The 12,676-nt window shown below is 29.8% G+C and overlaps 1 protein-coding gene across 1 annotated transcript; it reads right to left on the reverse strand.

The window, feature by feature from the left end:
• Positions 1–5,089: 5,089 nt before the first annotated feature.
• LOC112767284 (phosphoinositide phospholipase C 2) lies at positions 5,090–10,623 on the reverse strand. The gene is made up of 9 exons (XM_025813161.3): positions 10,179–10,623; positions 9,607–9,803; positions 9,349–9,484; positions 8,936–9,115; positions 8,379–8,608; positions 8,168–8,285; positions 7,304–7,447; positions 7,081–7,167; positions 5,090–5,548 (listed from the first exon to the last, which is right to left on the reverse strand). The coding sequence occupies exons 1-9, from the start codon at positions 10,539–10,541 to the stop codon at positions 5,255–5,257; spliced, it is 1,749 nt and encodes a 582-aa protein (XP_025668946.1). The 5' UTR covers positions 10,542–10,623; the 3' UTR covers positions 5,090–5,254.
• Positions 10,624–12,676: the final 2,053 nt, after the last annotated feature.

Consider the following 12,676-nt stretch of genomic DNA (forward strand, 5'->3'; position numbering starts at 1 on the left):
AACTATATGTGACTAAACCCTAATTTCTTAGACCTTTTTAGTCTCCACTAACCTTCATCAACCACTAATTTCTTGGTTACTCGATTCTGATTAGAGGGTTAAGTTCAAAACTAGTTTATGTGCCACAAAAACCCTAATTATCCAAATATAAGAGGATTATATGTCACGTATCCCGTTAAGTCCAGATAAATATAAATTTAGGAGAATTTATTTTCAAGCTGTTGTTCAAGTAAATTGCTTTTCTAAGGTTTACAAGAACTCAAATAGAATAAGGATCATACTTCCGTTCCACCCAGATTCATAAGATGAAGAACGAAAACAAATTCTTGAAATTGAAATCAATACATGAATTAAAATAGAAAAGTAATAGTATCAATCCATACAATAAACAAAGCTCCTAACCTCAACAGTAGAGGTTTAGTTGCTCATGGCTCAGAGAAAACTAGGAATCAGAAAAACTGTAAAGTGCAAAATGAGGTAAGTGAGAAGAGAAGAACCCGAAGGGCTAAATCTTTTTCCTTTTATATCTAATCCTAATTAATGTAAAATATATTTTCTAAAAGTAAATAATATATTTTTCTATTTGTAATTAAAATAAAATTTTTAATCAAAATATAAAATAATCTTCGAGCTAATACTTGATGGATGTGGGGACCACTTCATATGTCAAAACTGGCGCCTAACTTGGAAAAATTCCAAGTTAGGCGTGGCTGCTTGATTATGTGCATCGAGTGACTTGAAGTTAGGCTTGGCCTAGGCAGCATGGTTTAGAGCGCAGTTTCTTCTTCTGGCGCCTAACTTAGGAAAAGCCAAGTTAGGCCCCAATATGGCCATACAGGTTGGAGAATAAGTATATACTATTTTATATCATTGGAAAGCTCTAAAAGTTAGCTTTCCAATGCCACTGAAATCATGTCAATTGAACCTCTGTAACTCAAGTTATTCCCATTGGAGTACAAGGAGGTCAGGATTGACAGCATCATTCACTTTCTTCTCTTCTTCTATGAAACTCCGTCAAATCCATCCGAATGCTACCTGAAATAAACAGAATTGCATACAACTTAAAGTAGCATTCATAGTAGCTAAAAAGTATTTAAATCTTGATTAAACTTAACAATTAAAGTATAAATTCACTAGGAAAAGATAAGAAAGATGCTCACGCATCACATACACAAGCAGAATACCACCAACTTCCATCTTCAACAATACCTCTGATTGTACCAAAAATGATAAAAGAATCCTCCGAAACGATGCACATTAAAAAAAATAATTAACAATATAAAACATAAAATAGAGTTAAAAATTGTTTGTTTTCTGTTAATTTGTTTTTAACATAAACATAGCTAACTTAATAAATGTTAACCTCATTGTTATCTTGGAGCTCTTCAATAGTGCATCTTCTAGTTAAGCGCATGAAATCATCTTCCAAAGATACCACTTTACCCTCATTGGTAATAAATAGTGGCTGGGCACCATTGATACCTTGTTCAATCATACTAACATAAAAATTATGCAAATACATGTAAATATTACTCTAGACTGGTTGGAATTAAAGAAGAAAACAAAAAATAGTGACATAAACTATGCTAACCTCTACCTGAAATCAACAACTTCAGGAAGATCATAATTAAATAATATTTGAGTGACATACATAACATTTTGGAGACCTATTTGACCTACACACAAATACCAAAAGAGTTTAGCAAAGATCATCTGAAACAACACTTGGTTTAGCAATAACAAAATTTAAAAAAATTAAATAAAATACCCCTAAAAAACTTGACTTTAGCAAGTTGAATGACAACAACAGGCTGCTCCACATAGGCAGATGCTAAGAAATGATTTACTTGATTAACATACTCCCCAAATAATGCACAACACATTGTAAGACTGAAACTCAAAAGATAAAGAACAATGAAACAAAAAAAACAAAAAATAGAATTAAAAGACAACAAAAACTACCAAAAATGACTAAATCAACACACTCTTTTGAAGATAATTCAAGCACAATCATTTTCACAATATTTTCCTCTTTTGTATATTCTTTCTCTTCTCCCACTGAAGTTAAAAAACCTATGATGTTTGTTTCAAAGAAACACAACTTATTAAATATTTTCATAACTCTTTTAAACAAACTTGAATAAAAGAATAGCACAACGATATTCATACCAACTAAATAATCATAATCTTGGGTCATGTTCAGCAGCTCAAAAAAAGGAAACATGTTAAAACAAGTCTTTGGAATAACATCATCAACAGGAACAACAGTGGTTCGGTGAAGAAAACCAGTTTGAATTCATGATGAGTTGCTCTATAACTACCATGATTTGAGACAACAATGAAGTATGTCATTCTGTAAACTTGGCCTTCAAGTATATGATTCTTAAACCTATTAAGAATTTGTTTCTTAACTGTAGCTTGAATTTTTTTTAGACTGGAAATCCAACAAAAAAAAACAAAATTAGAATAATAAAACATATAACTTTAAGTTGAACACTTCAAAGTAACAAGTAACACCAAATCTAACAAAGTAGCTAATAAGGGCTCACATGCTCATCAAGGAGAATTATCTCCATTGAGTTAGGAACCTCATGGTTACCAAAAGAGGGTACAACCCAAACCCTTAAACCTTGACTTTCAGCCTCCATGCCTCTCTAGGAGGATGCATCTTAGAAATCATATCAAATGGAGGAGGCATTGAAAAAAAATTGGAGAATCAACTTTATGTAATAGCTTAAGCTATAAACAAAAAGGATGTGAAATAAACACAGCTTAAAAGAAAATAAAAGACAGTGGAATGCTTGCATCGAGTGTGATTTTTCAACCATCCTTTTATAGAAAAACTCATGACACAATAGTCACTTTTTTTGAATTCGAATTGAAGATGGAAATGGAGGGAAAATAAACTCTTACTCCATATCCATCTCCATTCCATATAACCTACGCAGAACTCATCACATCAGAAACTTTAGCCCAAAAAAAGGAAACAAACAATTAAACAAATGAAGAATTAATGGAATCATCACCAAAATGAAGAAAGCACACAATACAAGATATAATGCACCTATATATCATTAGACCATAGCAATGACAGTAATCAACTACCCCAAATACTCATCCTACTCATAGCAATGACAGTTGATCAATGTATTAGGTCATCATATCTTCAAAACAGCAACTTAATATCAAAAAAATTCTACGCACATAGAATGTCACAACGAACAAGAAAGATATTATGATAAGTAAAACTTGGAAAGGAACCACCAAAAAACAGAACTTGAGTCTATAAACTCACATTGCTCGAGGAACCCTGTTAATCACATCACCACTCATGAAATAGATTAGGTACAAACCCCATACCTTGATAATGATTCACACAACCGAACCCATAATCCATAAATATATAAAAAATATAAGTATAACTTTCATCTTTGGAACCATTACACTAGTCATAAAAATTATAAAATGCACCAACCCACATGCAACCAATAATTCAATAGCTATCAAAAGGAGACACCATAATCAAATTAACATCAAATTCTAATTAATGACCTGAAAAAGATGAACCAAAAAACCAACTAAACAGCTAGACAAATTGCCGATTCATAAACCCTAGACAATCAAATCTAAAATAATCGTGTAACACATACCAAAATTGATCACAAGGAAACACAGTGAAGGAAAGAAGAAGCATAAAGAGAAAAACAGTGTTGGAACTAAAAGTCGCAGAAGAATATACCTGCTTGATTGATTGGAGCCAGAGAATTTGAACCTCTAAGATGAAATCCCTAAATAATACAGCCGCATGTGCGACGAAATTCGGGTGATTGTGACCATCGGCGCAGAATCAGCGTCCAACAAACACACCCTGTAGACGAGAATTGCTATTATGGAGAAAAAAAGAATAGGAGAGAAAATCATTGGAGCTAGGGTTCGAAGTAATCATGACCTGTGGTACCAAATCCCTAAAAACAACGTCATGCGGGAGAAAATTCGGAGAAGTGTCGCATGAGCGGCCGAATGAGAAGCAAACATGTGTACCATTCAAAAGGAGATTTTATAAACGAAGGGAAGTTCCAGCTCGAATATGAACCGGTGTGAGATGCTGGGAGGTCTCCAGCTCGGAAATGAAACCACGCAAATTCTATTGTTTATAGATACCTCAAACGATTTTCTACAAAATGAAAATTGAGCATAAAATACGACATTAAAATAGAAATAGAACAACACTCAGAAATCAATCACCTCTTCCAAACATAGCCTTAAAACAAAACAGAACAACATTCAGAGTATGAGCATTGATCACAAAAAATTGATTTCTGAATAAAACAAACACAGCAAAACTAGCACCACATCACTAATCATAATCAATAATCAAAAGACATTCAATAATCAATTATTACAAGATCTTCAATAATCAATAATCAGTAATCAAATAATCATTGAACAGGGCATAAAAAAACGTAGAAGAAGTAAGCAGTGAACTGACCTTCGAAGTCTGGGGCTCTACACAGAGTACGTTGTTGCGACGGACAACGCTGACCGCACAACGGCAAGCAGATGAAGACGACGGATGGGTCGAGCTCGCAGAAGAAGAGAGCAAAGATTGGAGACGCAGAGAATAGGACGAAGAGAGAAGCCCTGGCGTACGATAGACGACGACAATGGTTCGACGGATGAACGGATGAACGACGCCAGAGGCTAGGATTTTTAACTTCTTCTTTGGTTGAGGACTTGAGGTTGAGTTCTGGCTTCTGGAGAAGGAGAGAAGGGGCTTGGCTCAGCACTACTAAAGTGTTTCTTTTTTTTGGGTTGTAAACGAAACGCCGTCATTTTAGGAGAATAAGCCGATTCTCAATCCGGTCCGACCGGCCAGTTTAACTATTCGCTTCCAATTTTAAAGGCAACAATTTTACGATGCAAACCAAACTATTTGAACTGCCAATTTATGATTGGACCAGTTCAACTAATTGATCCGGTCTAATTTTTAGAACCATAATTATTATCAATTTGTCATCATTATCAGTATTATCCTCAAAATAATTGTCAAAAAGGTTTGTTACCTTCCCACCAGAATCAAGCAAGTCTATGGAGAAATTAAATTCATAAACGAACATGAGTACCCAATCAAAGAGGCAAACTCATGAAGTATATAATTAATAATGCATATATAAGCAGCATCTCTCTCGCACACACACAATGCAACTTCAACTTCTATTATAGAACCATCATTGTTATTTTGTTGTTATTGTTTTTATATAAATTGGAATCGCATAAGAAGCCTTACATGCTTATAAGGTTCACCTTTTTTGTTACACAAACGAATCGAACGAATGCCTTGTCTTAACTCAGAAACAGGCAAACATGTTTCTCCTGCAAAATCATTTTTTCCTTTGAAGTCATGTTCGACCACTTTGATGTATAAGAGTGCCAATTCCGGAACCGTTAATGGGAAGATAAATTCTTGGTTCCATACAGGTACCCACTCATCTTCCATTGTCATTGTTTCTTTTGTACTTTCATCTGCTGGGACACCATAGATACGAAGCTGCACCATAAACTTAATGTATTAGCACTTAACCCTAAAAGTTAGGCTAATTAATTAGATTGGAGGTTTTATTTGTTATTCTTAAAATTTGTTAAAAATTTTAAAAATAATTTTACATTTTATTTTGTTTTAATTTTATTTTAAAAATTTTTTATTTATATTAGATATATCTTTAATAGCTAAATTTTTAAAAAATTTAAGACAATGATGCATAATTTAAATTTTTAAAAAATTTAAGACAATGATGCATAATAAATATGTCTGATTTATTTGTGTTAAAAGTTATTCTTATAAAATTATTTAGTTATAATTTTTTTAAAAAAATTAATCATTAATAATAAATTTAATATAAATAAAAGATTTTTAGAATAAAATTTAAATAAAATAAAATTTAAAAATATTTTTAAAATTTTTAATAAATTTATTCATATTTTACCTTCGGTATTATTTTACCCTTCCTATTATTTATTATATTGAACAAGAGAATGTTGGACGTAGCATTTGTTTCACTCAATGAGAAAATATGAAGAGTCAATATTTTTTAAAAGAGTCTCGCTGATGGCACTCTTGACTTTTCGGATCTAGAATTTTAATACCATGTCATGATACCACTCATTCCAAAAGTTTAAAGGTAACACTAATACTTATATCTCTAATACTCATTAAACTTCCATTGTACATATTGTACAAATATTCTATTGGTTCCTCGTATTTTCCCTTTTTAAAATCACCCAACAATTGTGAAGATACAATGTGCTCTTCTTCTTCGGCCACTCTCTATCTTCCGCTTTTCCTGCATCTCAACACCCTTTCTTCCTCTTCCTCTCAAATTAAATGTTCTGTTGTTTTAAATTTTGAATGTTCACTAAGATATGTTGAGAATTTTTGGATGTATCTTACGTTTAGAATTTTTTTTAAATTTTGGATGTTTAAACTAAATAAATAATTTCATAGATTATTATTCTATTTTTAATTTGGATGTTATTTTTAGTGGAATTTTAGATATTTTTCTGGTGTGTTTTTTTAATGTTTATTTGAATGTTATTATGAATTAAAAATAAAATTTTAAAAAGTTAATTAATATTGATCGATAAATAACTAGTTTCATAGTTATTATCATTATATATAAAAGTGACCTAATAGAATTGTATAATGGATGTAATAACTTAATTATTTCAGAAAACTAGGTCAAGAAAACCTATATTTATAATTATTCACAAGGTGTATAGACATTTAATATAACTTCAGAGTGCGTGACTCCGATCCATCTAATACGATGCTAATTGATGAAATATATATACATTTGTTTTGTGGTTTATGATCTGGACAATTCTAGGTTAAAGAGATGTTTGTGTGAAAAAAAATAAAGAGAAGTGTATAATTTATTTTAAAAAAATCAATAAAAATAAAATAACATATTCTCATAAATAAATATTTAATTTTTTTATCAAAAAGAATCTTCATCTTTTCACTATATCTATGGTCCAATTTTTATCATTTTTTTTAGTTTCTAAACAATATATAATATTTACCTCTACACAGAAGTCAGGAGGAGAATATAAATCAAAGTGTGTTGGGGAAAATTCTGAACGCCAACCTTCACCCATGTACACCATAACCTGCTTATTAATATCATAAATTAAACTATTAAAGTCATCGATAATAAAAATTAGAGGTGGTTAAATAATTATAGAAAGCACAAAAAATGTTGAATAAAACTGTAGATAGATATTCACACTTCAATAATTCAATGACCTGCAGATGTTTTTTAGGTAGTCTAAATGCACTAGGATCAAAGACCTCGTTCTCATCCAACAAGATATTTGGTTTCTTGACATAGCCACACCCACCATTTGCTCTGAACATTCCTTCCATCATCCTAAGCAAGTGCCCATGTCCCTGGAAAAATATATACATAAAAGAAATTGGTGGACATCAATTAATTAGTCATTTGAAAATATTATGCCCACACGTACACATAGGCGCATAGGCGGGTACTTTATATCGCGGCTATTTTTTTTTATATTGATTAAATATATGTGTAATATATTGTTATTAGAAGATTAGATATTTTTTTTATATTGTATTTTTTTATTGGTATTTGTTCAAATTGAAGGTCCAATTTGTTTAAAAAAAATAAACTACGAATCGTAGGGTCCGATTTGTTTGAAGAAAAAAATAAACTACAAATTGAAAAGTTCGATTTGTATTTTTTATTTTTTTTTATTTTTAAAAATAAAAATCGGACGGTTCGATTTTAACATTAAAAATTTTTTTATTTTCGAAAACATAAATCGGACCTCCGATTTGTGATTGTTTGTTTGAAAAATAAAACAAATCCACCGACACAAAAAATTAATTATCAAATCAATTACCATATACTTATAGTGATGAACATTTTGATAGTAACTAATAAGTGTTGAAAATTTTTAAGATTAAAAGAGACCATTATCTCATTTTTCAATTAATGATTTTGATCGATAAAAACTGAAAAGCATATAATTTAGTATTATTAGTATGTAAAAATAAAACCGATAATGTAATAAAAACATAATAACAAAATTCTTGTTTTGTGATTATAATTTTGCAAATGAAGAAAAATTGGAAATTAATTGTAACCTGCATATTAAAGGCTACCATCTGAGCTCCATGCATCCATCCAACCATGGGATTGTAATTAGATGAGTCCACACGCGTGCCCCTTGGATATATCCTAAGCAGATTCTTTTGGGTGAATCTGAAAGCATATTTACGGATTAACATCTTTAATTAACGATATAATTAAAGTTTTATATTCAAGAATAATCATAAGAAAAGTGTTATTCACGACCTGACAATTTCTGTTGCCCTTGTTTTAGCAATTTCCTCAAGCTGGTCCTCGCTCAAGCTTAGACGCCTTACTTTTTCATGACTAATGAACAAGTTCCCTGACCCACCTTTTGGTTTCCCCGCATGAATTGAGATTATATCCCTATATTCTAGAGCATTATTCTCTTCATCCTCACTTTTGTCTTTGTCTTCATCTTCATTTTCATCATTGTCATCTGAATTATATCGTATCTGGAAAAAAATAAAAAATATCAAAAAATAAAATTTTTTAATATATAATTTTAAATATAAAATAATTTTATATATACATTAAATTACATAATATTATGTCAACAAAGATAATTATTTTTTTTATTGATTATTTTTTGATAAATTTTACTTTATATCTAATGTTATGTTAATAAAAATAATTACATTGTATATTGATCACATAAATAATCATCTAAAATAATAATATAAATATAAAATGTTTTAAACGGTTCAGTGCATCAAAATTAATACATAAGATAAAATTAGTAAAATGATATTTCTGAAAGACAAATGGAATATTTACCGTACCATATAGTAGTTGATTTCAGATGATCTTTCTTCGTTGTGCTCTTGATCTTCTTCAGGAGTTTCTGGTGGTTTGGTTGAAATTAGAATCTTTTCCTTCAATGATTCTGGAGATGGGAACTTATTCATAATGTGTTCTGAAGAAGGGCGATACAGCATGTCCCCAAATATGCCATTCACCATCTACATACATTTGAAATCTATTTCCACTTAAACATATTAAATAAGAAAAATATTATCTATACTTAATATTTGTGAGACACATGACATTGATACAGCTATAGTATTGGATAAAATATAGACTCTATTTGCTGTGAGTCTCAATTTAATATTATAGTTAAATAATAACAAAAAATATTAAAATTTGCTAGCCCTAAAAATTTCTCATGAAAATAACGATAGTAATTAAATAATACCTTGGCAACTTTAGCTTGGAGAGGTGGTTTTATATGGTCTTCAAAAGTTATAACAACAGGATACTTAGAAGCATAAAATGCATATTCTTTAATTGCTTTCAAACAAGCTCTCAGTTTCACCGGACTAGTTATAGTCCTGTCATAATATACGGCTCCAAATAAACAATAATATAAATCATAATTTAGTGTGAGGTGCATTATTGTCAATAATTATATATTCATATTATATATGAATGAAAAGTAAAGAAAATTGCATACCCTCCATGACGAACTTCAACAGATTTACCAGTGGAGTTAGGCCACAAATCAAGTTCGATGACTCTAACACCTTTCTTGAGTGCCTTTATAATTGGGGCAGTACTGCTATTACTACTAAATTGATTACCTGTTAAGTAGGAGTTATGGCCCGTGTATAAGAAATAATGGGCCAGTGGGCTTCTCATGTCATGACCAACCTGGAAGTGCAAAACACATCATAGATCATAAAGTGTTAGGAAGAATAATGAAAAAAAATAAGAAAAAACATTATTCATACACCAAACAAAATAAAATTATTATTATTAAGTAATTGTTTATTTAAATTATTTTTTAATTAACAAAACAAAAAACATGTGTTTAGTTATTAAGAAAATACTAGTGTCTTGTATTTTTTAGAATTATTTTTACTTTTATTTGTATTTTTTAGAATTAAATTAAAAAAAAGAAGATAATTTTAGCATTTTTAACTAATTTATATCGAGACAAGTCAAAAAATTTTATGATATATTTATATATTTTCATACTAAACTAATTAAAATTTAAAGTGTAGTTAAAAGCATGTATATTATTACCTGAAGAAGAGGGGCATTATCATCACCTAAGAGATAGCGAAAGAATGCATCAAGATGAAAGCCTTTCCTTTGGAACAAGAAGAGATGCTTGTGACTATCAAATATAGCTTGAGCCTTGTGTTTTGTATCATCACAATCCCTTTCTCCTTGGAACCGAACCAAGAATCTGTAGAGCCCATCAACACTCATCACCGTGCCATTGTTGTTTTCCGAGAACTTCTCAAAGATACTTCGGATTTCCTCTGGCGGTTCTGACACCTTAAGCTTGAATATCCTCTTGAAACAAAAGCACACTTGGAAGTGTTGTTGGTGCTTCGGTTTTCTCCAAGAGCTAGATCCCAAACTAGCTCCTGATGAACCCATTATTGTTATTGTTTAATTTAATCTACACAAAAGATGGAAACAAGTTTGAGGTTTTTAATCTGTCAGGAATTGTTGAATTGCTTAGTGTAAAATGAGAATTTATACTATTGCAATATGTGCAAAAAAGCATACTTGTTTTTGTTTAACTTTATCTCTTTAAGCAAGGAAGAGATTGCTTGAAGATGGTTATAATACAAGGATCACAAATTAAATTAAATTAGAAGCATGGACTTGTATTAATTGTATGTACAACATGATTTTTTTTTAAACCAACAGTTATATATATACAATTAGGGATGAAAATATACTACTAGAGAAATATATTTGCGTTATATACAATTTATTGTTGAATGGTGAATTTTTAAATAGAGTTCAGATTTTTAATAGATTAGTCTTTGATTTGTCAAATTAAAAAATAGTAAGATACTATAGAGAAATAAAAAAAATACGATTAAAAAAATATAGGAAATATTAATATTTTTGGGACAATAATTATAATATAATAATTGTTTCAAATTAGAAATGACGACCATTTAGTAAAAAAAATTTACGATAATTTATATAATGTAAACTTAAAATTAATATTTAAGTTCCGAAATATTTTATGGTCTACAAATTGGTCAAACTAAAAAATTAATTATTCTTATAAATCTAAATCTTCTATAAAAAAAATCAGAAAATATATGATAAAAATATGCTTATGCAGTACTATACTCTAAGAAATGCTCAAATAACAACTATTGAATTTGTATATGATTAAATAAAAATATAAACAACATTTCGTAGAGATAAATGTCATCTACAAATGCATAACTTGTTAGGATAGTCTCTTTAATAAATAGTCGCAAATTCAAGTCTGGTTTATACAATAATTTAATATTGAATAAGACAATTTTTTTTAGTAGAGAATCTCAAATAGTTGAATGCAACTACTTATAGTCTTATTTATAATAAGAACTAAGAGGAGTAAAATGATTTAAAAAACCAAAAAAGAAAAGAAAAGAACACTGTTTCTTTGCGGCCACGCCTAGTAAAAACTTGAAAATGTACAACATAACAACAGGAGCATCATATTCATATCCCTGCAGTTTTTCCTGATTCCTAGTTCATATACCAAGTTGATACTGAAATACTAGACTCTTTTTTTTTTAATTCTACTACAAATATAAAAGATTATATTTAAAGTTTGATTATAATTTCAATTTTTCACACATGGATTATTATTTAGATCACCTTTAGTTTGAACTTATTTGACTTTGAGTAATTTATGTTAGCTTGGGGTGACTTATTAAAATTCTTTTAATTTTAACACTAGTGTTTTTATTTATAACGGTTAGAATTTTACTTATAAAAATAGTGTCACTTAAACCAATTAAGATTTTATCTTCAAACTCAATTTGGGTTATTGTTCTTTATTATTTGATTCAATTCCATGGAAAGTGTATAGATAACTAATATAGAAACCCTCTCTAAAGGGGCAATAATTTTATCTTCAAACTTAACGTTAGGAATATTCATTGTAATGCAGGGGTAAAGCTAGCTACTTGAAGTAAGATAAACATTCACATTGAGTACATAGGTGAAAAAGGGATTTGACATCTCATAGCAAAACAAATTTGAAGCAAACCCTCACTTGTGGGTCAATTAGGAGGCTGTTTTAACTTGGGAAATATTATTTAATGTTTAAAATTACATTTTTAGAAATTATAATCCAAAAATATTAATTTATCAACAAAAAAAGAATTTAGAATAATATACATTAATAACACTAGAATTCGTCGTCAATTTCATCATATTGAGGCTAATCAATCACATTACAACTCAACATCCTATCAAAATTCATCATTACATTGGGACTAAAGTTCACATTGGGACACAACTTTACATTGATATCCTTCTTCGGATTCTAAAAATCTTATGTTAACATACTGAGTCTATTATTTTTATTTATCGTTCCATTTTTTATATTTCTATTTCGTAACTCTTTTTTGCTAGTGTCGGCCATAGCAAGAGAAATGCACCTAAAAAAGGTTTATGCTCAAGCTCAGTTAACAAAATAGACCTTCGGTTAGCGATCATGTGCCTCTCACATGATTTATTACATCGACATAATTGTCCTCTTGGAAAAACAAAAC

Source organism: Arachis hypogaea, chromosome 17, assembly GCF_003086295.3.
Source record: "Arachis hypogaea cultivar Tifrunner chromosome 17, arahy.Tifrunner.gnm2.J5K5, whole genome shotgun sequence".
Lineage (NCBI taxonomy): Eukaryota > Viridiplantae > Streptophyta > Magnoliopsida > Fabales > Fabaceae > Arachis > Arachis hypogaea.

Bases quoted from the DNA above. Each gene is read 5' to 3' on its own strand.
- LOC112767284 (XM_025813161.3), bottom strand. From the start codon at position 10,541: ATGGGTTCATCAGGAGCTAGTTTGGGATCTAGCTCTTGGAGAAAACCG. The intron at 9,116-9,348 runs GTATTATTTAAT...AAATGTATGTAG, and splicing joins TCCAAGCTAAAGTTGCCAAG to ATGGTGAATGGCATATTTGG. The intron at 7,168-7,303 runs GTCATTGAATTA...ATTAATAAGCAG, and splicing joins TACCTAAAAAACATCTGCAG to GTTATGGTGTACATGGGTGA.